Here is a 26,851-nt window from a genome sequence, read left to right as displayed (position 1 = left end):
AGAAGAGCAAGAAGATAAGATTCAGTTGTTTGGGGGATCTAATTTATTATTATCCATTGGTGTCTAGAAGACTTAGTCGTACAATAGCATACAAATCTACACGCAATGGCCATTCCAAAGACGAAAACTTTGATTGTTCCAGCACCAATAATTGATGCTCAATCTCCTTTCATTCAAGAAGGTGATGACGCATCATCAAACACAGGAATTGCAGGTCTTAATATCACTAACGATGTTGAAAAAGTTGCTCAAACTTTATGTGTTGCTTTCACTTCTCCATGTAGTGATTATTTGATGAAGAAATTTTTCAACATTCCATTAGATGAACCTACAACGAGAGCCCGAGTGAACGCTATGATTCATTATTATACTGCTTGTTACCATGATTTAGGTGGGGAATTAGCTGAGGCTAATGATTTTGATGCGGTCAGTCTTTGGAGTATTCCTGGGAAACATTTACCTGTTAGTTATACAAATGATGATAAGTTCAATAAGATTTTTTTCGATGATATGTTGAAAAGGAAATTGAGTGTTTTACCAGTGGGGATGGAATATTATTATCTTTTTATGATTGGGAAAGATTTAAGGCATCCTGAAGTGAGAGGTTCCGTCAGGTCCATTTTCAAATATTATCAAAAAAGAGCAGATGATGATAATTGTGCCATTATCTTGGAGGCGATTAGTGAACATGCAAAATCTGTTTATGAATATTTTGGGTTCAAAAATTATTTGACTTTCCATTTTGGTAAAGGTGAATGTGATTCCCAGGGTAATTTGGATCCAAATGGTGAAGGATTCACAGCATATTTAATGATTTATCATAAAGATGGTGACAAAGTTTTGAGAGCTTAGATCGGATTGATGGAGCGTATAGACTTTGGCAAACTAAACTAGATACATATAAAATAACATTTATACACAACCATATGACCAGATTATAGATATAGACTGTGGACATATGTACGTACGTACGTACGTACATACATAGAGTAATAGGTAAATAGACAATCCACTTTTCCATTTAACTCTAGATTAGATTATATATATTTTTATATGCACAGCTGTGAACACAACCAGTAAGCCCAAAGTGCTTATCCCTGCCTAGCTATAAACAACTACTTTTTGTCTATGTCTTTGGTTTTATAAAAGAATACGATAGAGACTTGAGAGCAAAGACAATCAAAGTCCATCCGTTTCGGACTCTTCCTCACTAAACAATTAATAATTAATAATTAATAATTAATAATTAATATATATATTTTTATATTTTGTGTCATCTTTTCTGCAGCGCTATCCGTGAGCTGGCCTAAGGATATATGCCACTGTCGGTTATTCCCGGCCCTTTTCCCTTCCCATAATAATAATAAAAAAAAGAGAAAATAGCCGAGTTAGCCGAGAATATCCGCGGGGCCTCCAGAGACGGGCCGTACACGGCCCATAGAGACGGAAAGCAAAATGACACAGGAATTTTTACAAATTTGTGGAAAATCTTGAAAACTGAAAAATTCTGAAATTTCTCGAAAGAAAGAAAGAAAGAACTATGAAACTACCTATGTAGGTATGATTCATAATCATTATCGGTTCGTTTGTCTATCTACGTGACCTTATCTATAGTTATTTAGTTAGTTATATCTATATATGAGCATTTTATATATATCTTCCCTTATATATCTTTAATATATAGGTTCCTTCCTTGTCTCTCTTTTATCTGAATCTTCTTCTTGTCGCTGTAATAAACACCTATCACTCACCATCCAACAACACGACAATGACTCTACCACTTGCTAAAGATTTCTCTCATTTATTCTCTGACGAGACTAACGCTCGTAAACCATCTCCTTTGAAAACTTGTATCCATCTTTTCCAAGATCCAAATATCATCTTCCTAGGTGGTGGTCTACCATTAAGTGATTATTTCCCATGGGATAACGTCGATGCTGACACTCCAGCTCCACCATTCACAAAAGGGATCGGTTACCCAATCACCGATTTATCAACTGATTCCATCTCAAAATTAACCATCCACAAGAATGATAAACCACATGAAGGTGACATTCCCTTGGCAAGATCTTTACAATACGGATTCTCTCAAGGTCAACCTGAATTATTAGATTTCCTAAGAGAACACACTAAATTGATTCACGACATTAAATACCAAGATTGGGATATCATCGCTACCGCTGGTAACACCAACGCTTGGGAATCCACATTAAGAGTCTTTTGTAACAGAGGTGATGTCATCTTAGCTGAAGCTCATTCATTCTCTTCATGTTTAGCTGCTGCTCAAGCTCAAGGTATTACCACTTTCCCCATCCCAATCGATGACAACGGTATCATTCCTGAAAAGTTGGAGAAAATCTTGGATAATTGGACTCCAGGGGCTCCAAAACCAAAATTATTATACACTATCCCAACAGGTCAAAATCCAACTGGGACAAGTTTGCCCGCTCACAGAATGGAAGAAATCTATCGTATTGCTCAAAAACATGATTTCTTAATCGTTGAAGACGCTCCATACTATTTCTTACAAATGGACAAATACGTTAAAGATGTCAATGAAAGAACTGCATTAAGATCTCAAGTAAAGAAGCAAACTCATGAAGAATTCTTAAAAGCCTTAGATAAGACTTTCTTAAGTTGTGATAACGATGGTCGTGTTATTAGACTAGACTCCTTCTCAAAAGTATTGGCTCCTGGAACAAGATTAGGATGGATCACTGGTTGTAAATCCATCTTGAAATCATTCGTTTCCTTACATGAAATGACTATTCAAGCTCCATCTGGTATGATTCAATCATTCGTCTCTGGAACTTTACATAGATGGGGACAAAACGGTTATTTGGATTGGTTGCAAGGTCTACGTCATGAATATACATTGAAACGTGATAACGCTATTGACGCATTACATGAATTCTTACCTAAATCAGATGCATTCGTCATTAATCCTCCAATTGCTGGTATGTTTTTCACCGTCAATATTGACGCTAGTGCTCATCCAGAATTTAAGACTAAATATGAATCTGATCCAGCTAAAGTGGAAAACGCAATCTACGAAAAAGTTATTCAATATGGTGTCTTGATTGTACCAGGTGCTTGGTTCATTACTGAAGGTGAAACAAATCCACCACAACCTGCTGAATCAAAACAAGTGGATAATCCAAATGAAATCTTCTTTAGAGGAACTTATGCTGCCGTATCTGCTGAGAAATTAAGAGAGGGTTTGAAAAGATTGGGTGAATGCTTATACGAAGAATTCCAAATTGCCAAATAATTTACGTAGCATCGCATAGTCTATAACTTTATAATCTATATATACTTAAATAAATGAAATAATGCTTTTACAGAAAGTATCTTCCATTTCTTTTCTTTCCTTTTTTTCCCCACTATAGAAATGGATATATTCATATTATCTTAATCTTTTTATTTTAATACAACATACAGAAATAAATAACTTCACTTTTTTTTTTCCTAACAAGTCTATAGAAGAAAAAAAGGGTTAAAAATATATAACACAGAATAGTAATAATGAATTTGTTCACTATCAAGGAGACCCACCATTAGAAGAAGGTAGTTGCTCTGGTTCCAAGATATCTAATAGTTCACAATTCGGATGAATAACATAAACAACTTTATCAGAATCATTATCATTATGATGATCTTCTTCATTCATATCTTGTTCACTTAATTCATTTCTAGTACCACGAATTTCCATCAGTATCCTATCTTTAACTAAACGTTTCAAAACTTTAAATGCAAGTTTCCTCTCATGCCAATATTCATCTTCAGAGTTTAAATCATCCTCCTTTTGCAATAAATACCAATCAACAATATCTACCGCCGTTAATTCTTTACTTTCTTCCCTTTCCACTTGAGCAATCTTATGTACAACAACATTCATTATAGAAACATATTTGTCATATGTAATAGTCGTCTTGTTCTTTTTCTTTGAATGAGAAGATTCGTCCTTTATAATCATAGCAGGCCCATTAGAACCATCATCATCATTACCATCATCATCATTAGAACTGGTATTCCCTGTATCATGATTGTCTGGATGAGAACCATTATCTGTATGGTCTTGTTCCTCGTTCTCTTCTTCCGCATCTTCATCAATTTCAATATCATCAACATCAACACGAATAATACTTTGTCTTAACAAATCATAAGCTTCAGCAATGAAACCTGGTGTAATTTCATCAACACAATTAGCTCTAGCAATAGCTTCAGATAATCTAATCATACTTTCTAATTGTCTGACGGTAATTCTATAACTTGATTTACTGAACCCCTGTGCATCATCTTTCCTCAAATCTTTATATTTCTCAACAAGATATTCACGAGCTTCCTTCGTTAAGATAGGTTTGAAAGTACGAGCATATCTAATATAACGACGTAATTGAGCAGTAGTAAATGGTGAATTAATAGCTGCATCTCTTTTCATATGTAAATCAACAATATGAGACGCTAACTCAGTATCAATCTTCTCATTACAATCATCTAAAATCACAAAAAATAAATCAAAACGAGACATAATTGGAGCAGTCATATTTAAATTCCCACGTAATGATAATTTCCTATTATATCTACCGGCAATTGGATTTGCAGCAGCAAGAATTGATGTTCTTGCATTCAAAGTAGCATGAATACCTGCCTTTGCAATAGATATCGTTTGTTGTTCCATAGCTTCGTGAATGGCAACTTGATCTGAAATATCCATCTTATCAAACTCATCAATACAACAAATACCATTATCAGCTAACATTAATGCACCAGCTTCAATAGTATAGTCACCACCTTCTTCATCTCTAACTACTGCAGCGGTTAACCCGGCTGCAGATGATGCCTTACCAGATGTATAAACAGATCTGGGAACAAATCCACAAACATATTTTAAAAATTGCGATTTGGATGTAGAGGGATCACCAACAATACAAATATTAATATCACCCCTTAATTTAATTCCTTCGACTGTACTCTTATGAACACCACCAAGCATTTGTAATAAGATACCTTTCTTAACTGCTTCATGTCCAAACACTGCAGGAGCAATGGATCTTACTAATTTATCATAGATATGTTCATCTTTAACCATTTCTTTCAATTCATTAATTTCTTCTGCATTCAAACTATTCAAAAAAATTTCTTGATCCTTTTCATAATCTTGATACACATTAGAACCTTGTAAGGTGGCAGCCAATTGTAATTCATTATCAGTTGTCCCCAAATTATTAGTAGCATCTGTATTAGATCCAATACTAATAACATGACAAGCTAAGAAACTAATCTTATAAGTTAAATCACGAACACCAAGTGAACGTAAACCTGTAACTCCACTATTTAGTCCCTCTGTACTTCTCGAAATACCTCTGGTATCCATGGAACTTGTTGGTTTAACACCTGGTAAACCTAATTGAGTAACATCAGGAACAACAATCTCAGCACCGGTAAATCTACATCTATCACCTGGTTTAGCTCTCTCCACACAATCACCTCTAAGTACAACCTCTAAAGTACGTGGCATGGACCCACTTGGAATTTCATTAGCATTTTCTTGAATCCTAACTTTTTGCCAATCTAAAAATTTCGATCTAGAAACATTCAATGTCCAAAATGCTCTATTTTCACAAGATGGATTGGGACAAAATGTTGGTTCTGTATATTTAAATGATTGTTCCACATTATCAACCATAGCACGACACATATCACATGTAAAACTTGCCTTATATAACTCCGGGCGTACCTCCGACGTTCTAGTTACTGTACCTGATATACTTAATAAGGACCCAATCTTTTCAGATCTAATATCACGGATCCTAAATACCACTGGTAAATTGAAAAAACTAATTTGGAATACTCTTTCAGTTTGTTCTGGCGAATTAGTTGTGGTTGATTTTGTTGCTAACCCAGATGCATTACTCCCAGTAGGTAATGAAGAAGGTACTCCAGCATCTTCATCTTCCTCGTCGTCAAGTGAACTTTTCTTATTTAATGTATCAGTAGTCAATAATAAATCAGGAGCATATTTCCTCACAATTCTTTTCAAACCCTTTTGTAAAAATGGTAAAAATCTATAATATTGTTCAGAAACAGCCATAGCTAGGGCTCCATTTTCTCTCATTGCTAAATGTTGGTAATCAATATAAATAGTATTCAAATCGTAAACTTTCATAAACTCAATTTGAGCACGATAAATTTTATCAGTCTCACCTGTTTCATCATTCTTAATGGAAAAGTCTTCTAAAAATTGTTCAAAAGCTTCACGAACTTTTTCACCCGTAACATCATCTACTTTCTTAACATGGTTCAATGATCTACCTCTTAACCCTGAGACAGGTACATCTTCATCACCTTCTCCTGAGGTTGCTGCTGCAAGTTCAGTATGGAATTGATTTTGCGTACTGAATTGCGAAGATGACGGATTCCCGAGATGATTATTTTGTTGTAAGTGAGACTGTGACTGAGAGGAACTTGGAAATTGTAACCTTGACATATCTACTTGTGAATCATGATCAAATCCAGCAGTACTACTACCAAAACCTCCACCTATGGATGAAGGTGGTGGAGATGAGTTTGATGGTCGAACACTGCTTGGTGTATCATTTGGGAAAGGAGATGACATATTTTTTTTAAATTCGCAGCAATCCTTGCTTGTGCTATCTTTAATCTGGTTTTTTAGAGTTTCCTAACTGGGTATTCTTCTCTGCTATTCTCTATCAAAAGCTTTTTACTCGTTGTTGTTTTCTTCGAGATCTTGTTCAAACTTTAAAGACTCTCTATGATTTCTTTAAGTTTTCATGCCGCGCATCTTCATACTTTTTGACATTTTTACCCAATTAGGATATATAATAACCTCGGAAGATCAAATGTCACTTAAAAAAACAATTTGGATTTAAAAGGAAAGCTTCTCAACTTTACCCTTCGGTGTTGTATTAATTCTTTATCAACCGGATACCCTAAATTTTTAATGCTAAAGACTGTATATTTTTCTTAATAAAGAATCAAAAAGTAATTGTGAATATAACAAGAAAAAGAATAATTGCGCAAGCCGGGAATCGAACCCGGGGCCCAACGATGGCAACGTTGGATTTTACCACTAAACCACCTGCGCGTTTTTCTTGTTGAAAAATACTTCAGATACCATTTTAAGCTTTTAAGCTTTAAGGAGGCTAAGTTAATCAGGAAGATAAATATGAGTACAGTTACCAAGTGCAAAGAATAATAGGTAAGAAGTTTTAGGAGGTTAGTATTTCCCCTGTAATAGCATATTAGTACAGGAGCACTGTTGGCCCAAAAATTTATAAAGTTGATATAATAGATAATTTCTCTTTATGTCAGTAAACTGCAACAGAATCTAAAATATAACCACAGTTCCAGAAAACTGTGTTATGAATCATATATTTCTCCATTGATTCAAATGATAATGTATGTTTCTTTAGAATCAAGTTCGTTAAAACTACCACTGATAGAAACAAAGTTATATTTTTTCTTATATTAGTTTTACCAGCTTGACTCTTAGCAGAAGATTTTATAAAACTTCGAATATCACATTGAAATTCACTTCTAGTCCATAATCATGTAGGCATAGTGCTTGTCTTCTTAACTCACAATTAACTCCTCAACGTCTGTTTTCTTCTATTTGGATGATGGAAACAAAATAGAAAGGTTAACCAAGCCGGAAGACGATAACATGGAAAATAATTATTCAAGTACGTAATATATTGGTTTTTTTATTTTGCTTAAGCTGTTATTTGCTATGCTATATGCGGCAAGAAGGAAGCTTTCATATTACTGTTGTTTGTTTATTAGACTATATATATGCCATATAGATTAACCATCGATAACGCCCATGGAATAATCATCTTTGAATAACTTCTCTGCGTTCCCTTGACCATAATATATGAAAAGGCAAATAGCCATTGCAATTGTAGTGATATAAATGAATTGTGATTACCGAGAGGGCCAATCTCTTGCTTGGCAAGTTGATCCAGTTAAGGCTAAAAAGCCATTACATTAGGCACTTCGGACTTGAAAGAAAAATATCCGAGAATAAATACATTTAGTTCAGTTAGTTTGTACAATACATAGCTTGGCATCTTTTATAGATGCAGATTAGATAAATAATAATAAAACTCTATCAGAGACTATACATCCCATGAATGAAGTAAGGTTATGTACCATAAAAAACGAACAAGCAAAAGCATAGTTCTTTACACGACCATCTTATGTTTGATATGTCCCCTATTACGAGTGAATGCCATAATACCATGGCTACAAGAAAGTTTCATAGAAGATCCAGATGATCCATTATTTAAAGACAATACATTGATAGACTTACCCCCTGTCTTACCACCTGATCAGATAACGGATGATAATCGAAGTTTGGATCCATATAATCTTAGTGTCCCACAATACGTGATAGATGCATGTCCGTTAGTGCAACTATATAGTGAGGAGAGGTATTGGCCATCTGATATCACTGACTATATTCGACATTTCCATTTAGAAGATGATTTGGGGAATATTTTGTCTAAAAACTTAACCTCTTTAAATGACTTGAAAGAAAACTATAAGCACAAGAATGGATCATGTCCCAGTGAAGAACTTTTCATGATTAGTAATGAAGATTTCTCAAAGGATCCACCATGGGTACTTGGACATCAGCCAGAATACGGTACTGGACATATCAAATCAGGACCGGCTGTCTTAATTCTAGTTGATAAGGGTAACGGATGGGTTGACGCATATTGGTTTTATTTCTATCCATTTAATTGGGGACCATTCATTATGGGGTATGGTCCCTGGGGTAATCATATGGGGGATTGGGAACATTCATTGGTTAGATTTTATAAAGGTGTACCGAAATTTCTTTGGATGAGTGCACATAGTAGTGGGAGTGCCTATCAATTTAGTGCTATTGAGAAAATTAAAAAGTTGAAAAGAGTTAGCGGCAAATTAACTAACGAAGTCATTGGAAGACCATTAATATTTAGTGCAAGAGGAACACATGCGAATTATGCATCTGTAGGGCAACATGCACATGATGTACCGTTTTATTTCATGCCCTTAAGTGACTTTACTGATAGAGGACCTATGTGGGATCCAGCATTGAATTTTTACTCATATAGGTATGATGGAGAAAAGGTGGAAGCTATGAATGAAAAGGCAAGAGAGATTGGGGAGTCTTGGTTGCATTTTGCAGGAAGATGGGGGGATAAACAATTACCAGCCAAGGATCCAAGACAAAAATGGTGTCCAGTGCAATGGAAATATATCGACGGCCCTAGAGGTCCATTATTTAAACATTTGGATAGAACCTCGTTATGTCCAAGTTTCAAATGGTGGAATTTTTGGAGGGGATGTCCAGCAAGACGGTTGATCAAAAAAGCAGAAGGACTTGATGCAGAGAAAAATGATCTAGTTGGTGATAATTGCGGGGTTCTATTATATAAAATAAGGCCTGTATGGTTAAGAGCGCTGTTACGAATTTTCACTTGGAGAGGAACATTATGTTTTGTAATGGATTATTTTACAGGTTAGAATAGACTTTGGTATGTAAAGAAAATAATGTCTATCTTGATGATTTTTTAAAACTAACATGGTTGTTAAACGAGAAACTTTGTAACTATTATTTTTTAGACAACTGTTCAAATATTGTGTTAGGTATTTCGATGGACTCATCCATACCTAATATAATATTCAAGAGACCTATAAGATAGTTTGGTATTATGCTGAGTACTGTATAGAGAGACCTGGCCAGTCACTCTGGGTTAGAGTGTCACCCTCGCCGGGACGCCGAGCGGGTAACACAATGTTGTCGTCGAAACTTGATCAAACCCGTCGAGCTCCATTCAAGCTACTTTGCAACCAACTCTGTTTAAGACCACGTCGTCCTCCAACTGGAACTCTCCTTTAAGTAATTATCATACCATAAAATATATAACCCTTGTATAATTCAAGAACGTACCTAATAGTTACATTATCCCTATCTTAGAAATAGCTTACTCTAGCATATTGTTTACTTTTCATCATATTAATCTTTATTTTTTGTTCTTGTTTTTGAATTTTCTTATTAAGGATACTGAATATAAAGAGTAAATTAAAACCTGTAGACAATTTATTTTATTAAAAAATAGATACTTTTCCTATTTCAATGGGTCTTAGGTTTTTCAGTGACAATTTTCTTACAGTTACTGACCTCATAGTGTTCTGTTTAGGCACAAATATATAGATAAAATCGGGCATCATACGGGGCATATCAAGGACAGGAGACTAAGACCTCTCGAGATCGAGTACGCTAAAATATGTTGAAATTGTTGTTGTCGCAGAGACAGGTGAACTTAACCCGTAGCTTCTGTTACTATTTGATCGAATAAACTAATAATATGTCATCAAATAATAATAATGAAGATTTGAATTAGTAAGACACGTACGTATCTTTCAGCAGCAAGGATTACCAACATCAAAACGAAGCAAATAAGAACAGATCCTTCGTGTATCCCTTTGACGATATTTGTGTCGCTGACACTTTCCCTCTCTGTGGACTGTCTTTTTGTGACAGAAGGAAATATACCAACTTCAATGCCAAAATCCTTCTAGAAGCTTCCAGTACTCCGGGCGGTCTTGCCGCGGAAATTATCTTTTCCATGGTGGTCATCTTCGGTCCGCGGATGCTCCGACGTAATTTCGAATATAATAGAATCTTCGAGAAAGATGAAAAATAAGTGAGGTAGCGATTCAAATATATATCTAAATCGATGACTAAGAAGAGCACCTGTCATGGTGGCGAATTAGCAAGATAGTAAAGTGGAAAAATGTTATCAGGAAATGGTATAAAATAAGATGATTTTCCATCTTTGGAAGAAAATGGTCTGTTTCCTTGGGTAGATTTTGATTGCTTCAAAATTTGAAAAATAATAACTAAACAAAACCAATTAGAGCAAGGCAACAACAAAAAAATATCAAAAATGTTTAATCAATGTGTCTTTCAACAACTACCAATCTTCGACCAGACAAAATATGTTCAACCATTCGAAATGGCTCCACATTATCAAAGCCAACGAGTTTCCCCACAATGTTGTCCAATATCTAGAATTTATGATCAAAGATATCAATCTTATGTTCATGGCAAACCACAACCCACTGTCCCGGAGAGAAGACAAAATAATCAACACGACAATGTCAATTTCATCCTAAATGAATCTGAAAATGGTTACACTTTAACAATTCAAAGGAAATTACCCAAGGATGCATTAATTGATGCTATTTATAATGAATTAAGTCATCATTATGAAACTACTCAACCAAGATATAAGATTGTTCGTACTATATATGGTGATAAATACATTCTAGAAGATGCTGCTGATGAAAACAGACCAATATTAACCAACGAAAAACTTGTACAAGTTGGTCAAAAATTGGCAAGGAAATCATTCCAAGATTTTGAACTAGAATTAGATCATTCTGGCATGGAATTCCAAGTTAAGAGCGAAAGATGTTCAATCGATAAAGTCTTCAAATTTAATAACGACTCTTCTGTAATTGATGATTTTAATATCTTGAAATGTGGTATTGATGAAAATGATAATCAACTTGTTATATTGAAGGTTGAATTAATAGCAAAGCAACAAGAAGAGAAACAAGCTAACAATGATACATTGAGCAATTTAATCCAATGGGCTCAAAATGAATATTCGAGTGCTTCTTCATCTCCTTCTACTTTTGGTGTCACAACTAACTATGATCATGAAAAGAGACAAAGACAACAAGAAATACATAGAAGAAAGTTACAACAACAAAGAGATTCTAGAGAAAAAATGCAACAGAAACAAAGGGCTGAACAACTAAGACTTCAAGAAGAAAAAGAGCGCGTTGAAAGAGAAAGGGCTGAACAATTAAGAATTCAAGAACAACAGCGCATTGCAAAGCATAGACAAGAGCAACTAAGAGTTCAAGAACAGCAGCGTTTAGAAAAATTAAGAGCTCAAGAACACAACCGCTTAGAAAAAGAAAGAGAATATCAATTAAAAATCCAAGAAGAACAGCGCATGGAAAAGCAAAGACAAGAAGAGCTAAGGGCTAAAGAACAACAACGTTTAGAAGAGCAAACTCGTAAGGCACGTGAAGAAAAAGAAAGGCAACAAAAATTAGAATATTATAGAAATTTGGAAGTTGAAATGGCCAACGAACAAAAACGTATAGAAAAATTGAAATCTGTGAAGAAGAACGATCATCCTCTCAATGGAAGGAGGAAATCAGGTCCTATCTTAGAGAATGTCGATGATGAAGAAGAATCAAGATATATACATTCTCTGGATCAATCTCCAAAGGGATCAGCAATCATTGAAGATCTTTAATTATTATTTATATGTCTATGATAGAGAAATACATACATATGACTTAACTTAAAAAAAAAGAAATGAAATGCAACCAATGATATAATCCGTATTATTATCCTACCACGTATATAATAGCTACGTACATAGAGACAACGACAGTAATATATTCTAGTAAGATTAATTCAACGTAAATAAGTTTGTATGATAGCGCCGTGAATAAAAATACCATAGGGTTGGGCTGCATAATCCTCTTCATTCAGACAGGGCTAGTTTAATAACCCCTTTATTAGGGCTTTTGAAATTTACTTTTAGGTTTATTTTTAGTAAAATTGATTTTCTCCCCCCATAGATATCACCCCATTGGGCAAATACGTATACATTTACGTATGATCCGATTACCTCTTTGGGACATCCGTGCTTACCGTCCCGCCAATTTTGGAAAGAAACCGCAACGGTATATTTTTAGGTTCCCCATCTAGTTATCTGGTATTATCTGCTGGGGGGATAATGAACCCCACTAACCCCCCCCCTTCTATACTGTGTGTATCTCTAACGTTTCCGCCACAATTTCCATCAGGGTAATCCCATATTTTTACCGTTTCCTCCACACTAAGGTGTGTCAGAAAATTATTAAAGCTGATTTAAAGTTGCGCAATTGTGAAATAACATTGCACAACCCATTGAGGAAACAAACATACGATATGATGGTCAAGATACCCAGCAGCCTAATAACATGTACAGATTCGGTAGTCTAATTAATTAATTGAATCTTAATCCACTTTTTTTTACCAATCGACTGACTGAATCTAATTACAACCTTCCCAACTAAGACCTAAAGGACGGATCTTAACATAACTTACTCCACAAATTGATTCTGCTTTTGTTGATATTTTGGCAGTAATATCTTTTCTCTAAAAAACCATTTTAGTTTATACTTCCCTCTTTCGCTTTATAGTCTGGCACTATCCTTTTTGAATAAAAAGGCAATAACGTCAGTTTTCTCGAGATCTGTGTGATCAAAACATTCCCTACCTCGACGATCATAGATAAGGATAATTTCTTTAAAAAAGACATACATCATAATTCCATTTTGTCGCAGATACAACCATTAAACAGACTTTCCGTCGAGCTGCATATAAAATATATTATTAAAATCTATCCTTGATGAGAAATCTTACAAGGAATTATAATAACAGTGATGAGGATAATAGCAATGCTAGTTCCAATTCCAATAGTCAAGAACAGTTAATTGATAACGATAGCCATTCTTCAATGGAATTGAGGGGCGATTCTTCTCTTCCTCTTAACGAGGATACACCTTCTATAACGAACCCTTTCCTGAGGAGTTATGAAAATACTGAAAATTCATCTTCAATAAATTATCATAATAATTCAGAAAATAGTGAATCTAATTTTCTCCGAAGTGAAAACAACAACAACAATAAAAGTCTTAATGTGAATGATGATGAGAAACTTTTATCTTCAGACTATAAAGGTTATTATTCAAAACCTCATTATAATAACGTACTCCCCAATTCACATTCAAATTCTAATTCAAATACAAGTGATAGTTCAGGAACTCATCCTTCATTACAATTGATCGATGAAAAATATTCAAATCAATCTCCTTTACCATCGAACACAAATTTAGATAAACTAATAGGTGCCACTCCTGCATTCGATCGTTATCCAATTATAGGAACAAGATTATCATCTCAAGCACACTTAAATAATCCACTAAGAAATAACAGTAATCCAAATTCAAATATAGGTAATGGTATCACAAACAATAAAAACGAAACCAATATAACTTCAAAGACATCATTCATAAATTCAAACTCAAATTCAAATCTTTATCTTAATGAACAAGATTTTTCACCATTTGGTGGCTACCCTACATCTTCATTCCCCCTAGATTTTTCAGAAGTGGAAAATGATGATTATCTACATAACCCAGACCTCGAAGAAGAGGCAAGATTAGACAAGAGAAGGTTCATAGAAGATGTGAAACATATGAATGGAAGATCATTTGGTGGTCTCGTAGGAATACTGTTCCTTTTCCTCGCATGTATAGCCGTCTTCATCATATTACCTGCATTAACTTTCACAGGTGCAGTAGATCATGAACCTCAACATGCTAATGTGGAAACCAATCCAACAAATAACACATACATAGTCCATGAATATTTGACACAATATCAATATCCACAATTACAAGCTATTAGAACATCATTAGTGGATCCTGATACTCCAAGTGATGCATCAACAAGAATCGCCAAGGATGGATCCAAATGGCATTTAGTGTTCTCTGATGAATTTAACGCCGAGGGAAGAACTTTCTATGATGGCGATGATCAATTTTGGACAGCTCCAGATATCCATTACGATGCCACAAAGGATCTAGAATGGTATTCTCCAGACGCATCAACCACTAAAAACGGTACATTGAAATTAAGAATGGACGCTTTCAAGAATCATGATTTATATTATAGATCAGGTATGTTACAAAGTTGGAATAAATTATGTTTCACTCAAGGGGCATTGGAAATCTCCGCGAATTTACCAAATTATGGTCGTGTCTCTGGTCTATGGCCAGGGCTTTGGACAATGGGGAACCTAGGTAGACCAGGTTTCTTAGCAACTACAGATGGTGTTTGGCCTTATTCTTATGATTCTTGTGACGCAGGTATAACTCCAAATCAAAGTTCACCAGATGGGATTTCATATTTACCGGGACAAAGATTAAGTGCATGTACATGTGACGGTGAAGAACATCCAAACCCTGGTGTTGGAAGAGGTGCTCCGGAAATCGATATCATTGAAGGTGAATCTGACACTGTATTGGGTGTTGGTGTCGCTTCACAATCAATGCAAATCGCTCCATTCGATATTTGGTATATACCAGATTATGATTTCGTCGAGGTTTATAATTTTACAGTGACAACAATGAATACTTATTGTGGAGGTCCATTCCAACAAGCCATATCGGCAGTGACTACTTTAAATACCTCTTGGTATGAATATGGACTTGATGCGGGTTATTTCCAAAAATTTGCCATCGAATACTTAAATGATGACGATGATGGTTATTGTCGTTGGTTTGTAGGTGATAATCCAACCTTTACAATTTATGCAAAATCATTACATCCAAATGGGAATATTGGTTGGAGGAGAATTTCGAAAGAACCAATGTCAATCATTATGAATTTAGGTATTTCAAATAATTGGGCTTATATTGATTGGCAATCCATTTATTTCCCCGTGACGATGTCAATTGATTATGTAAGATTATATCAACCTGCTGATGCTATCTCCATAACATGTGATCCTGAAGATTATCCAACCTATGATTACATTGAAGCACATAAATACGCTTATTCTAATGCAAATCTAACACATTGGGAAAAAGCTGGATTTTCAACACCAAAAAATATATTAACAGGCAATTGTAAATCATCAAATTATGCCTTAGAAGAAGCTTGAATGCCATAATCATAGACACAATTTTGCATATTGTAAAAAAGCAAGAACACCCTGGATTGGAAAAGAAGACATAGATGTTTTCATCATATTCTAATCAGTTTTAATTATTCATGAGTTTGTTCCCCGTTGTGATTCTTTCAATTCTAACACGTTTTACTATTTAGTTCTTCAAGACAAAAAAGGAGAAAATACTTCCTTTCGATTTTTTAGCCAAATAATATCGGTGATTGAGACAACAAGAAAAAAATGTCATTAAGCAAAGCGTACGAAATATCTAATGGCTGGCATTTAATTTTTTCATGATTAGAAAATCAATAATCTCATCATCATACAAATATTATCCTTATTATTATGTATTCCTTATATCTTCCCCCTCCCCCATCTTTATTTATCTAATTTTATTTTCCATATACCTACGTACTTCTACTTCTAATATCTTAAATTTATTCATTATCTCTTTTCTGGTAATACTTTATTTTAGTTTGTGACAAAAGTTTAGCAGACCACATTCTAAACCAGCTCATTCCTAGAAAAAAAAAAACAATAACAACGACAAACAAGTACAATAACAAGATGCCCACTACAGGCTTTTGTGCTTCACAAAGGAAGCTACATTCTTTGGTTCCCATCCAGTTTGCGGCTAAAAACTTAACATAATCCAAGTATACAAAAGGAAATATGTTGTGATTTTTAGAACAATATCTATGCTCAGAAAAATATCCGAAAAAATAATCTTACAAGAAATCACGGGCGGTTAGTGTAGTGGTTATCATTCCACCCTTCCAAGGTGGAGACACGGGTTCGATTCTCGTACCGCTCATTTTTTGGATATTTCTAACTAGTAAGAAAAGGTTCATTTTTTCTACGAATTATACCGTATGTCACCATTTTGTGATATATTACCTCGCGTTAATATATAAACAGCACTTCCTTTTTTTTTTTTCCGTTTTGTATCAATGGACTTAATAAATTTTCCAGGGAATTCTGCATGTACATGAAGTACTATTCTTGAATTGAGTATATTTACCCTGTAGAATGTGTTTTTAATAACAGCAGGCCCTATAAAAACAGCTATTAGGGCCTTGAGGCCTTTAGCAACGTATGCATGTCCAGAAATGCATATTATATCACCTACTTTGAATACCATTGGTTTCCCTGTGTTGGTAATCATCTTTTTGTTTCTATCTTTACTTTTTACTAATAGGGCTTGAATTGGTTTTACCTTTTCTTGGATATAATTATACCATTCTTCATCTGACATGACTTGTATTCTGGTATCAGTATTAGGCATTTCCAGACGTTTATTTGAATCTATCCATTCAGGTTCATATCCATATTTCAACTCATGTGGAGATCGACGTGTTGCTAAGTCTGTCCTACTATTGATAAAAAATTCAGTAGCTGCTAGATGTTGAGGCCAATGTGGGCGCATTAGTGCCCCATGAGTTCTTAGACATTGTTTAATAATGCCATTCGTGCGTCCGTTAGCACCATTTGACTTTGCTTTATGAATAGAAGTATTCCAATTATTTATTACACGCCAGAACAAATTTTTGTTGAATTCACCTTTGAATTTTGTTCCGTTGTCGATTATCATCGTGATGGGTAAACCGCCATGTGAACAAAGTTTCTCTTCTATTCTCTGGAATGTCTCTTCTGCCGTGTCCTTTTTCTTCGCAGCGATTAAGTATGTATATCCGGTGAAAAGATCCATTATCACTAATATTTCATTATATCCATCTTTGGAAGTATCCAGATCGGTAATGTGGTCTGCACTCATAATCATATGTGGTCGGCTAGGAGTAGGGATATATCGGTAGTTTGAGATCGAAAAATTTGTTGGTTTATTCGATTGACAGATTTTACAAGAGTTGACAACCACCTGAGTAAGTTTATAGAGATCATCAAAGTTGTATCGTTTCCTAATACATCGAAGTGTTTCCTGTATACCACGATGCATATCATTGTTAATGTGTGTGTTCCATATAATCCACAATGTTATCTCGTATTGTTCTTGTGGAATCCACCATTTATGCTCTTTAGTTAACAGTTTATCACCTTGTATTGTTAAAAACTGGAGTTTAGAATTCACCTTGATGTTATTCACCCGTAGGCATTGATACACATCAAGAGGATTGATATTTATCGGCTATTCATTGAGCTTAGTTTACGTATAGTTTAACAGCCACACAAGATAATAAGTTTAATACTGGTAATAATTATCTGTCGGTATAGGTCTAGCAATTGAGATAATATTGATTATACAGATAATAGAATAGTAGATATTACATTCGTTATTTTCTTATTTCTCAAAAGTAGAAATACCAAAGGTAAGAACACAAGATTCGTTACTCATTATCAAGATAATCAAGGTACGAACTTCACCAAATTGGTCATAACAGACCTAAAAGATTCGATATCATAAACGTCTATAATTTTTCTATGCGTATAGTGCGGGCAAGTTAAATTAGACTCTGCTGTTAAAAAAGAAGCGGTTTTTTTTATATATTACCGCGAGGTAATATATCACAACATCCTGACAGTGAGGCAGAAGTTTTCTAATTAAAATAGTTTTTATTCATTTACTGATTGTTTTATATATCTAAACTCACAGTAAAGAAGCTGAAGTTTTAGGTAGTTCCTCTAAAACGTCCTCTATTTATATGTATTTTCCGTATCAACTATTTCATAGTAGTCAACTGATATCTAAGTCTGAACGTAGCAGTAATTACTCGAAGGAATCCGATTTCTTTCCCTCGTAATTCCAACCCATATGTCCCGGGCTAAATTTGCTTTCATCTTTTGACATACCATTAGTATTTTCTGTAATTCCGTTTATTTAGTTTAACATCCCAACGCCATGTAGCTTAGCATAATCTTTCCTTAGTTATGTGGCATTCATCCTATTGACGAACGCCGCACAGTTTTCCTCTGAGTTTACGGTAGCATGTACATCATTCTTCGAAACATCTATAAACCCGCTATGTTTTCTAATCCAAAACCTACTCACCGAGTGTCAGTGTACCATCGGTCAAGCGCCTCTATAAAAAGAAGAATTATTATGTTGGGAATCAGATGATTGATAAACATGTCCGAAAAGTGTTAGCAAAAAAACCAATTAACAACCTTGGAAACTAACACATATTATTTGTGTGCTCTAATTGTATAATACAATACGAAGCTTTGTTTTTGATTCTTTTATTTATTTTATTTTATTTTGTTGTTGGATGTATTATTATGTGTATTCTATATTTTACAGAAAAAAGAAGAATTATGTTTAAATTAGTCTATATACGTGCAGTTAGAGATTAATCATCGACAGCATCGATGGAATAATCATATTTGGATAATTTATGTCTTAACCCTTGACCATAATATGAGAAACCAAATGGTAATGCAATCATAGCGGTACAAATGAACGCTAGTAACCAAGAAGCCCAATGTAAGCCTAATTTATGATACATTTGAGTAGTAAATAATGGGAATGCAGCACCACCGGCAGATCTTAAGAAAACCTTGGTAGCTAATGCGGATGAAGCATATTGAACGTAACAATCAATGATATAGTTATTTAATGAGTAATAAATCAAAACCATACCAAATCCGAAAGGTATACCTGATGATGCAGGAGCCACCCACATACGATGATTATAAGTAGTAGCACCTAACATCCATAACCCAAGAGCGGCAAATGGAGCACCAATTTTGGCACCAAGTAAACGATCTTCAGGAGTAGGCTTACGAGTTTTTATGAGTGCCAAGTATTTAGATTCACACCAAAAGGTAAATGCTAATGCAAATGTAGCACCGATCAAAATTGGTAACATCATCAAACCGATAAAATTATCTTTATAACCGTACATTTCGCTGAAAATAACAGGATATGCGAAGAAAAATGCATATAATAGAGAGTAAATCAAACAGACATAAAAACATGTTGCGAATAAAACTGGTTCAGTGACTGAGAATTTTAATGGTCTTAAAACACAACCTTTCATCATTTCATTGAAACTAATACCTTGAGCTTCTTGTTCAGTCATAATTTTAGGGTTGCCAGTTTCCTTTCTTAATTTTGCAGCACGACGTTTTAAAATCACAGGAGCATACGTTTCAGGGATAGCAGATGAAATAATCCACATAACACCAGCAAATGCCATATTAACCCAGAAAATTAGATCCATTCTACCAGTTGATACAGAAATGAACCCGTTTACAACAGGACCTAAGACAGGACCTGTATATGGACAAAATGCGAAAAACGCAATAGCTTTACCTCTTGTTTCACTTGGGAACATATCAGCAATTGAACCACCGACCAAACAAAGTCCTGAAGAGGACCAAACCCCGCATAAAAACCTACACGCTAGTAAACACCCTAAATTAGGTGCCAAAGCACAAGGTATATTGAAGATAACGTAAAGTCCCATTGAGAAGAAGTATGCTACTTGTCTCCCGTATAAATCACTAACCGGAGACCAAATAAGTGGACCCAATGAGAACCCAATGACCATCAATGAACATGATAAAATAGCAGCTTCTAACCCAACGTGGAATTGATCTTGTACTGTACCTAAACCACCAGTGATACAAGCTGATCCATAAGCGACACAAATAACTAAAGTGGATAGTAAGATGGTATATGTCCAACGGATCCATAAAGGCCAATTATGTGGATTAGCAGGATCATTTGTAACGAAGGTAACGAATTCAATTTCTGGATCTAATTCAGGGACTTCTTTAGTATCCTCTTCTTCCTCCTCCTCTTCTTCTTCTTCTTCTTCACCTTTGGAGTTTGAAGTCGTGGAAAAGCCACTTGTGGAACGACGTTCGATTTGTCTTGTTCTTGTACGTGTAATAGATGTCGCGGTTCTACCTAGAGATTGTAATGTAGATACTGGGACTAACCCTGTAGTGGTTTCCATTGTATATTCTTCGGGGAAGATTGTATTTCTTGCAGAAGTTTGAGGTGCATTGACGTCCGGTACTGGAGCATCACGGGTGACACCTAAATCTTGTAATGTTTTGACGGTTTCTGTACGTGTTAGTTTTAATTGAGCACCATTTGTCGTTGTTGTTGTTGTTGTATTTGGAATATATTGTTGAGGTTGTTGTTGTTCGTCTATTGAAGACGAATTCGTGGATGTACTGTCTTGTGAGTTGAAAGAGTTGACAGATTCTAAATCACTCATATTTTTCTTTTTGCGTATTTTTTATGCTTTTAGTTTGGAACTGAAATTAATAGAATTAGTTATTATTATTTGACCGAATATAAATATAATATAATATAATATGTCCTCCTTAGCTATAAAAAAGCAAAAAATTGTAGACACGTTATTGGTATCTTATGTGTTTAGTATAATTAAAAAAAATTAACGAAATTTGCTTAAGTTTTTGGTGAACTGAAATAAAGAAAAAGTACGAGGTTAAGAATGGGATACTATCTAACAGTAATTAATAATAGTAGAAGGTATATATACAAATATACATTTATATAAATAAATACATATGAGGCCAAGTAGTTGATACGAGATTACGATTTGAGGGAAAAGGGTTCTTGTTCCAGAGGATCCTCGCAGGGGTGAAGCATGACAGACCAGCCTTCATGGAACGAAGTGAAAAATTTGGTGTTGAACTTCCTCTATAATAATTCCAGACACAACTATAATGCAGCTGTTTGCTTGTTTCAATGAAACCTGAAAAGTTCGCCAGAGCAAGTAGAAATGGAAGAGGAAAGGAAAATAAATAAACGGTAAACCAAAATACCGTGAAAAATGTGAAAAATGTGAAAAAATGGAAAAAAATAAGGACTCAAAAAAATATGGAAAAATTCCGCTACTTCTTTCTCTCTTTCATTGTAGTGGCAATCCGAAGACATGACTTATCGCAAAGAAAGTGGCGCAGTGTATGGCGGCAATGCCATCTGGTGCACTGCTCCATTTTCTGGATGATTCAAGATGACATACAGTTTGGGATGACTACTCTGCCATGCCTCCCTCTAAATAACGCAGAAGGGAAACTAATGCACGGCGACGGGTCCTCAACTGGCGCTGTTAAACGCCCGTGCCAAACAACGTTGAGGGTAAGGGTAACCGGCTGCACACAAAGTGCCGTGAGAGGTTTTCCCCACGGGACACTTCCTTCCTTTCCGATTTAGCCGGGGCGGGTAATGGCAACTCCGCGCGAATTGTTTTTTCTCTTCTTTCTTCTTTCTTCTTTCTTCCTCTTTCACTTTCACTTCCCCTTGACAAAGTGTTCGTCCTCTTATACGGGACACAAGAACGCTCGGGGCGAGCCTCGCATGTATTCCTCTCAGAAGCAAAACGAGGTTCCGAGTCCTGAGGATAACATGCGACTCCGTTAATCCAGTTCCCCTTTTGTTCTTTCAAGATAAAAGAAACAAAAATTCAAAATTCAAGATTCAAGATATAGAATCTATTTCAAGTTTACTTTATGAATTTAAGATACGAAAAATTCCTGATTGACACACTTCTATCTTAATCCAATATGGCCGACATTTGAAATTCATAGCTGAATCTGCAGAGTATCTGCGTAGAGCGGTTGTGACACGTTTCATTTTGTTTCTAATACTGACATCCATTATTGATATACCCGGGTGGGACAGACGTTGGGCTACTCTTTGGGCAGGAGGTAACCGGAAAACACGGGAAAACAGCGGAGACATTTTTTGCCCTTTCTTTTATTTGTCTGCTTTCTACGAGGACATAGTGGATACACTCGCTTTCTACAAGACCCGTCATTCCTTAATTTAGCCGAACAAGCCCTCTCTTTCAGATTTTAAATGTCAACAACCCCTAATGCTTTAAGCTTTGTTATTAGTCTACTTACTTGTTTGCTTATTTATGACTACATATACATATACATATACATATACATACGCTCTCTACGTTGAAAAGTAATTACCTATAGGCAGGGAATTATATCAGCAAGTCAGATCATTTACACTCTCAGCCTGCTCTTTCACCTCCTTCCTCTTCCAGGAGTTTACCACCACCCAATCTTTCTGGGTACCAAATGCAACATCCATAAAGTCAATATCTTTACCGTCTTAGAGGAAAGAAATCTTTCAAGATAATCCCTCTGCTTTATATGCATTTATTTAAATAATCTTCTAACCCTAAGAAACTCTACAAAAAGGAATTTTTAACTCACAACTATTTAGAACCCTATTGTATGCCAAAGAGCTTGATTTTTTTCACTTTATTCCGGCCCAAATAGTGACCCAGCTACTGTCCTACCTGGGTACATTCGTACGGTATGGGTATTGAGTAAATATCTTATATCTTTACATTTGTATGTACTGTCACTAACAAAAAAAGCCCACGGGCGCGTATGTTGCAGTTCAAAAAAAAAAAATTACATTTTACAATTTTTTGGTTCCGCCGCAAATAGGGTAAAAAAACCCGGGTAACGTCTATTTATATATTATTTCTTATTTTTCGCGATCCGGACGCGTAAAATGGAAACAGTAAAATAATAATAATAATAATAATACTAATAAACTACGATTTTCCACTTACTTGAGTTATACAGATCTCCAAGGATGAGTATAATTAAAGGGGACCTGTGTAGTTTGAATCACTGATACCAATACCCCCATTACTCTGGTTACACCGTTTCCTACATTCCAAAATGGATGAATCTGACACTAGCTCGAATGTCCAGTTTCTACTAGGTTCTATATCACCAAAAATTCAACTTCAATACAAATATCATTTCGCTCAGTATATCAATTGGTGTCGAAATAGAAACTTATTAGATGTGTCACAACAACAACAACAACAACAACAACCGGTCACTGATGAAGATATATACAGACGTTTACCAATATCATGTTTTCTCATTCATTGGTTCATAATTGATACATTTATAATCAATGTTCCTACTTCAAATTCTAAGTTACCAACATCTGAAGAAATCGAAAAAATTATCAAGAGTTTGAAATTCTTGGATAAATTGTGTCACGTTGCAAAGGGTAACATTGAATATACAATTGATCCTAGGGTAGAATCATACTTAAATAGTATCCCCAGTATTTATTCCCAATACGAACATATGCCAAAAATATTCACTTTATCAGATAATGATGATAATAATAATAATAATAATAATAAGGTGTACAAGTTGTTGAAAACTGCGGTAAACCTTTGGAATCCTAATACAACACACTTAAAGAATAATGAACCAAGAATAAAACTGCAATTTCTACTTACTTTGCAACTGTCAACAATGTATAATATCACGTATGATGAACAATTCGATTTATTACTGTCAAATTTCCAAACAAGACCAATGATTGAATCATCATCATCATCATCATCATCCTCATCACCTTCTAAGCAACTTCCAGTCATATATGGAACATACACACGAAATAATACTTCAAAGAAGAAGGTCAATGGTCTCAAAACATTAGAAATCATACCGCAAAATTGTCCCTTTATATGTCCCATTATGACACTAGCAACATATTATTTCCTACGTTTCTATATACTTAAAGATTATAAATTCCCAATGACAGAAACCGACATTGAGCATTTCCCATTTTTACACGAGGAACATGCAGATGATGAAGAAGTATGGCAAAATTCATTAACGCAAATATCTGAATACTGTCAATTTACCTCGCCTTTATCCTCTGACGTTGAAAGCAACGATTCCAATAACATTTACTTTACTCCGGATATATTACGAACAGTGAAATCGAAATTCCCTGAAGCCTTTGACGTAGCATTTAAAGATGACATACCATTGGATTTGAACTATCTGATGAATTTAAGAAATCCAATACATGAACTAAATTACAGGACCAACGAAACAAATAACAATACATATTTTTCAATAAGAAAGGTCCCACCCAATGGAATGTTATTCCAATTATTCCCAGAAATTGAAATATTAAAGGGGAAATTGGAAGGATCTGCTTCTTCGCCACCATTAAAGTTACAAAACTTTATTCAACTAATGGAGGCTTTAAGATTAATATTTGTCAGTAATCTTCCTTTCATTTACGAATTTTTCCCAGATCATGATATATTCAAATATCCTGTTTTACAAAGAGAAGAATTCCGTATCTACTTAAATAGTGCCAAGATTCTATCAAGTGGTAACAATAATAACAGTGAAGATACATTACCATTCCGCATTTTCCCTGATGATAAACAATGTCTTACGAGGAAAAGCTTTACTCAATTGATTATTGAACCATCTTCTAATCTCGCTTCGATTGTTACTTCATCACTTAAGGATACAATAAGGCACGTTGATACTGATAATAGTGTTACAAATAATGAGTCCAAAACTTTATCAAATAATAATTTGCAAGAAATGTTATCGATTGCCAATGCAACTAAGAACGCTCCCAAAAAAAGAACCAGAAGTAAGACCAAAGCACAAGAAAATGACAAGACTAATACCATTAAAAGCAAGAGGAGGAAACATACCTCTTCTGAAAGAGATATCTCTGAGGATGATACCCGGGAGAACTCCGCGAAGCAAAGTTTAATAAATATTCCTCAATCAATTACAACTACTTCGAACAACCAGCAACAGTCAGTGATGACAAACGAATTAACGCAAAGAATCACAGATGAGGAATTCCAATTCATGCAATTACAAACAATGACAAATTTTCAAAACTTAGTTGGAACATTAACTAAGATTTTTGATGAAGTACCAGTTAAGAAACCCGTGAAACATTTAATCACTAAACAATTGAATTCATTTAATGATTCAATGTTTGAAACTCTTAATTTCGATCCAATGGAAAGACACAAATTCGTAAAAAATCAAATAATTAAACATAGTCAACAAAATGATTTTGAAGAATTAGATACCAAGCAACCAACCAGGCGGACAGGAAGAGAGAAATCATTGAACTTAATGGATATTTCTGACGATGACGATGATGACGATGATGAGGAGGAGGACAAAAAAGAGAGTTCATCGTCTAGTGAAGATGCCGACGAGGACAATAGCGATAGTGACGATGACGATGACAGTGTTGACGGGGAAGACAATAATATGCAAGAAGAACTAAAGTATTTAATAAACGAATTAGTAACAACGAGGGTCAATTCCATTTTCAAGAATCAAATGAATCAATTTGCTAGAAAATTTGGTGACAAAATTGAAACCATTGTGGAAAATATAGTTAATCAAAAGATTCACGATTTTGCAAATACTCATTTCAACTCGATGAGTACGCCCAAAGGGACCGTACTCTCTAGAGCAGTGCAGCAAAATAATCATATGAAACAAAAATTGAATGGTAATGCTACCAATGCTAATGCAAGCGACGGAAGACACAACTCATTTATGTCCATCCCTAAAGATGCTGTAGTTTCCAACACAAGTTCACCATATATATCATCTCAAATGTCAACACCTAAATTAATTCCCTTGTCAATGAAGAGGGCAACTAAAAGCATGACGGTCTCGAGGGAAAAGGAAAATATCGGCACGCAATCTTTCGAAGATGGGGAAGTATCTGCTTTCCAATTGGATGAAACAATCAACACTATAGATGGCATCGTTAAAGAATGGTTTCAACCGAATCCCAAATATAATAATGAATCTATCCATTCGTTAAACAAATCGAAGAATAAAAGTTGGAGAAAACATGTATCAGCAGAATTGTACAAAGAACGTAAAGTAATAGTGGAATTTGTAGTCTATTTGATGAACGAGGAGAATTTTGAAAGAAAAGTTGCTATCAAAGCTTGTGAATTGATTAGAGATAATAAACCAATGTCAGCCCTTGCAAGATTGTTACGAGATTGGAAAAGAGATCATCGTGGGAACTTTAGTGGATTGTCTGACCAAATTTATATATTGTTATAACAACGTACGATATTTTTTTAATATACATCTTTTGATACGCACTTAATACAGCTTCGAGAATTCAATTCATGTAAACTAGCATATTAATGGATATTTTGTGAATAGTTTCTACATACATACACCTTCGAGATCATAGAATATAGCCTTTTCTTTACTTTCAAATATTTCCAAAT

General features: G+C 34.9%; 9 protein-coding genes and 2 non-coding genes across 11 annotated transcripts; 7 read left to right on the top strand and 4 right to left on the bottom strand.

The window, feature by feature from the left end:
* Positions 1-105: 105 nt before the first annotated feature.
* On the top strand, positions 106-852 carry IAT4 (Iat4p; the record flags this gene model as incomplete). The annotated part of the gene is made up of 1 exon (XM_003672047.1): positions 106-852. The coding sequence occupies one exon, from the start codon at positions 106-108 to the stop codon at positions 850-852; it is 747 nt and encodes a 248-aa protein (XP_003672095.1).
* Positions 853-1,768: 916 nt separating this feature from the next.
* Positions 1,769-3,271, top strand: ARO8 (bifunctional 2-aminoadipate transaminase/aromatic-amino-acid:2-oxoglutarate transaminase; the record flags this gene model as incomplete). Its single annotated transcript, XM_003672046.1, has 1 exon — positions 1,769-3,271. The coding sequence occupies one exon, from the start codon at positions 1,769-1,771 to the stop codon at positions 3,269-3,271; it is 1,503 nt and encodes a 500-aa protein (XP_003672094.1).
* A 270-nt stretch (positions 3,272-3,541) lies between these two features.
* MCM6 (MCM DNA helicase complex subunit MCM6) lies at positions 3,542-6,619 on the bottom strand (the record flags this gene model as incomplete). Its single annotated transcript, XM_003672045.1, has 1 exon — positions 3,542-6,619. The coding sequence occupies one exon, from the start codon at positions 6,617-6,619 to the stop codon at positions 3,542-3,544; it is 3,078 nt and encodes a 1,025-aa protein (XP_003672093.1).
* Positions 6,620-7,037: 418 nt separating this feature from the next.
* NDAI0Itrna5G lies at positions 7,038-7,108 on the bottom strand. Its single transcript has one exon. It is a non-coding gene; the product is annotated as a tRNA-Gly (tRNA).
* Positions 7,109-8,169: 1,061 nt separating this feature from the next.
* Positions 8,170-9,537, top strand: VPS62 (Vps62p; the record flags this gene model as incomplete). The annotated part of the gene is made up of 1 exon (XM_003672044.1): positions 8,170-9,537. One exon carries the CDS (start codon positions 8,170-8,172, stop codon positions 9,535-9,537), a length of 1,368 nt encoding a protein of 455 aa, XP_003672092.1.
* Positions 9,538-10,964: 1,427 nt separating this feature from the next.
* Positions 10,965-12,353, top strand: NDAI0I02800 (uncharacterized protein; the record flags this gene model as incomplete). The annotated part of the gene is made up of 1 exon (XM_003672043.1): positions 10,965-12,353. The coding sequence occupies one exon, from the start codon at positions 10,965-10,967 to the stop codon at positions 12,351-12,353; it is 1,389 nt and encodes a 462-aa protein (XP_003672091.1).
* Positions 12,354-13,499: 1,146 nt separating this feature from the next.
* On the top strand, positions 13,500-15,818 carry NDAI0I02790 (SKN1/KRE6 family beta-glucan synthesis-associated protein; the record flags this gene model as incomplete). Its single annotated transcript, XM_003672042.1, has 1 exon — positions 13,500-15,818. One exon carries the CDS (start codon positions 13,500-13,502, stop codon positions 15,816-15,818), a length of 2,319 nt encoding a protein of 772 aa, XP_003672090.1.
* Positions 15,819-16,566: 748 nt separating this feature from the next.
* NDAI0Itrna4G lies at positions 16,567-16,638 on the top strand. Its single transcript has one exon. It is a non-coding gene; the product is annotated as a tRNA-Gly (tRNA).
* Positions 16,639-16,680: 42 nt separating this feature from the next.
* Positions 16,681-17,778, bottom strand: NDAI0I02780 (integrase zinc binding domain-containing protein; the record flags this gene model as incomplete). Its single annotated transcript, XM_003672041.1, has 1 exon — positions 16,681-17,778. The coding sequence occupies one exon, from the start codon at positions 17,776-17,778 to the stop codon at positions 16,681-16,683; it is 1,098 nt and encodes a 365-aa protein (XP_003672089.1).
* Positions 17,779-19,126: 1,348 nt separating this feature from the next.
* Positions 19,127-21,007, bottom strand: TPO2 (spermine transporter; the record flags this gene model as incomplete). The annotated part of the gene is made up of 1 exon (XM_003672040.1): positions 19,127-21,007. The coding sequence occupies one exon, from the start codon at positions 21,005-21,007 to the stop codon at positions 19,127-19,129; it is 1,881 nt and encodes a 626-aa protein (XP_003672088.1).
* A 2,461-nt stretch (positions 21,008-23,468) lies between these two features.
* CBF2 (Cbf2p) lies at positions 23,469-26,678 on the top strand (the record flags this gene model as incomplete). The annotated part of the gene is made up of 1 exon (XM_003672039.1): positions 23,469-26,678. The coding sequence occupies one exon, from the start codon at positions 23,469-23,471 to the stop codon at positions 26,676-26,678; it is 3,210 nt and encodes a 1,069-aa protein (XP_003672087.1).
* Between the last annotated feature and the right edge of the window lie 173 nt (positions 26,679-26,851).

Source organism: Naumovozyma dairenensis, chromosome 9 (genome assembly GCF_000227115.2).
Source record: "Naumovozyma dairenensis CBS 421 chromosome 9, complete genome".
NCBI lineage: Eukaryota > Fungi > Ascomycota > Saccharomycetes > Saccharomycetales > Saccharomycetaceae > Naumovozyma > Naumovozyma dairenensis.
The sequence above is the reverse complement of the archived record's forward strand: the minus strand, read 5'-3'. Positions and strand labels throughout refer to the sequence as shown.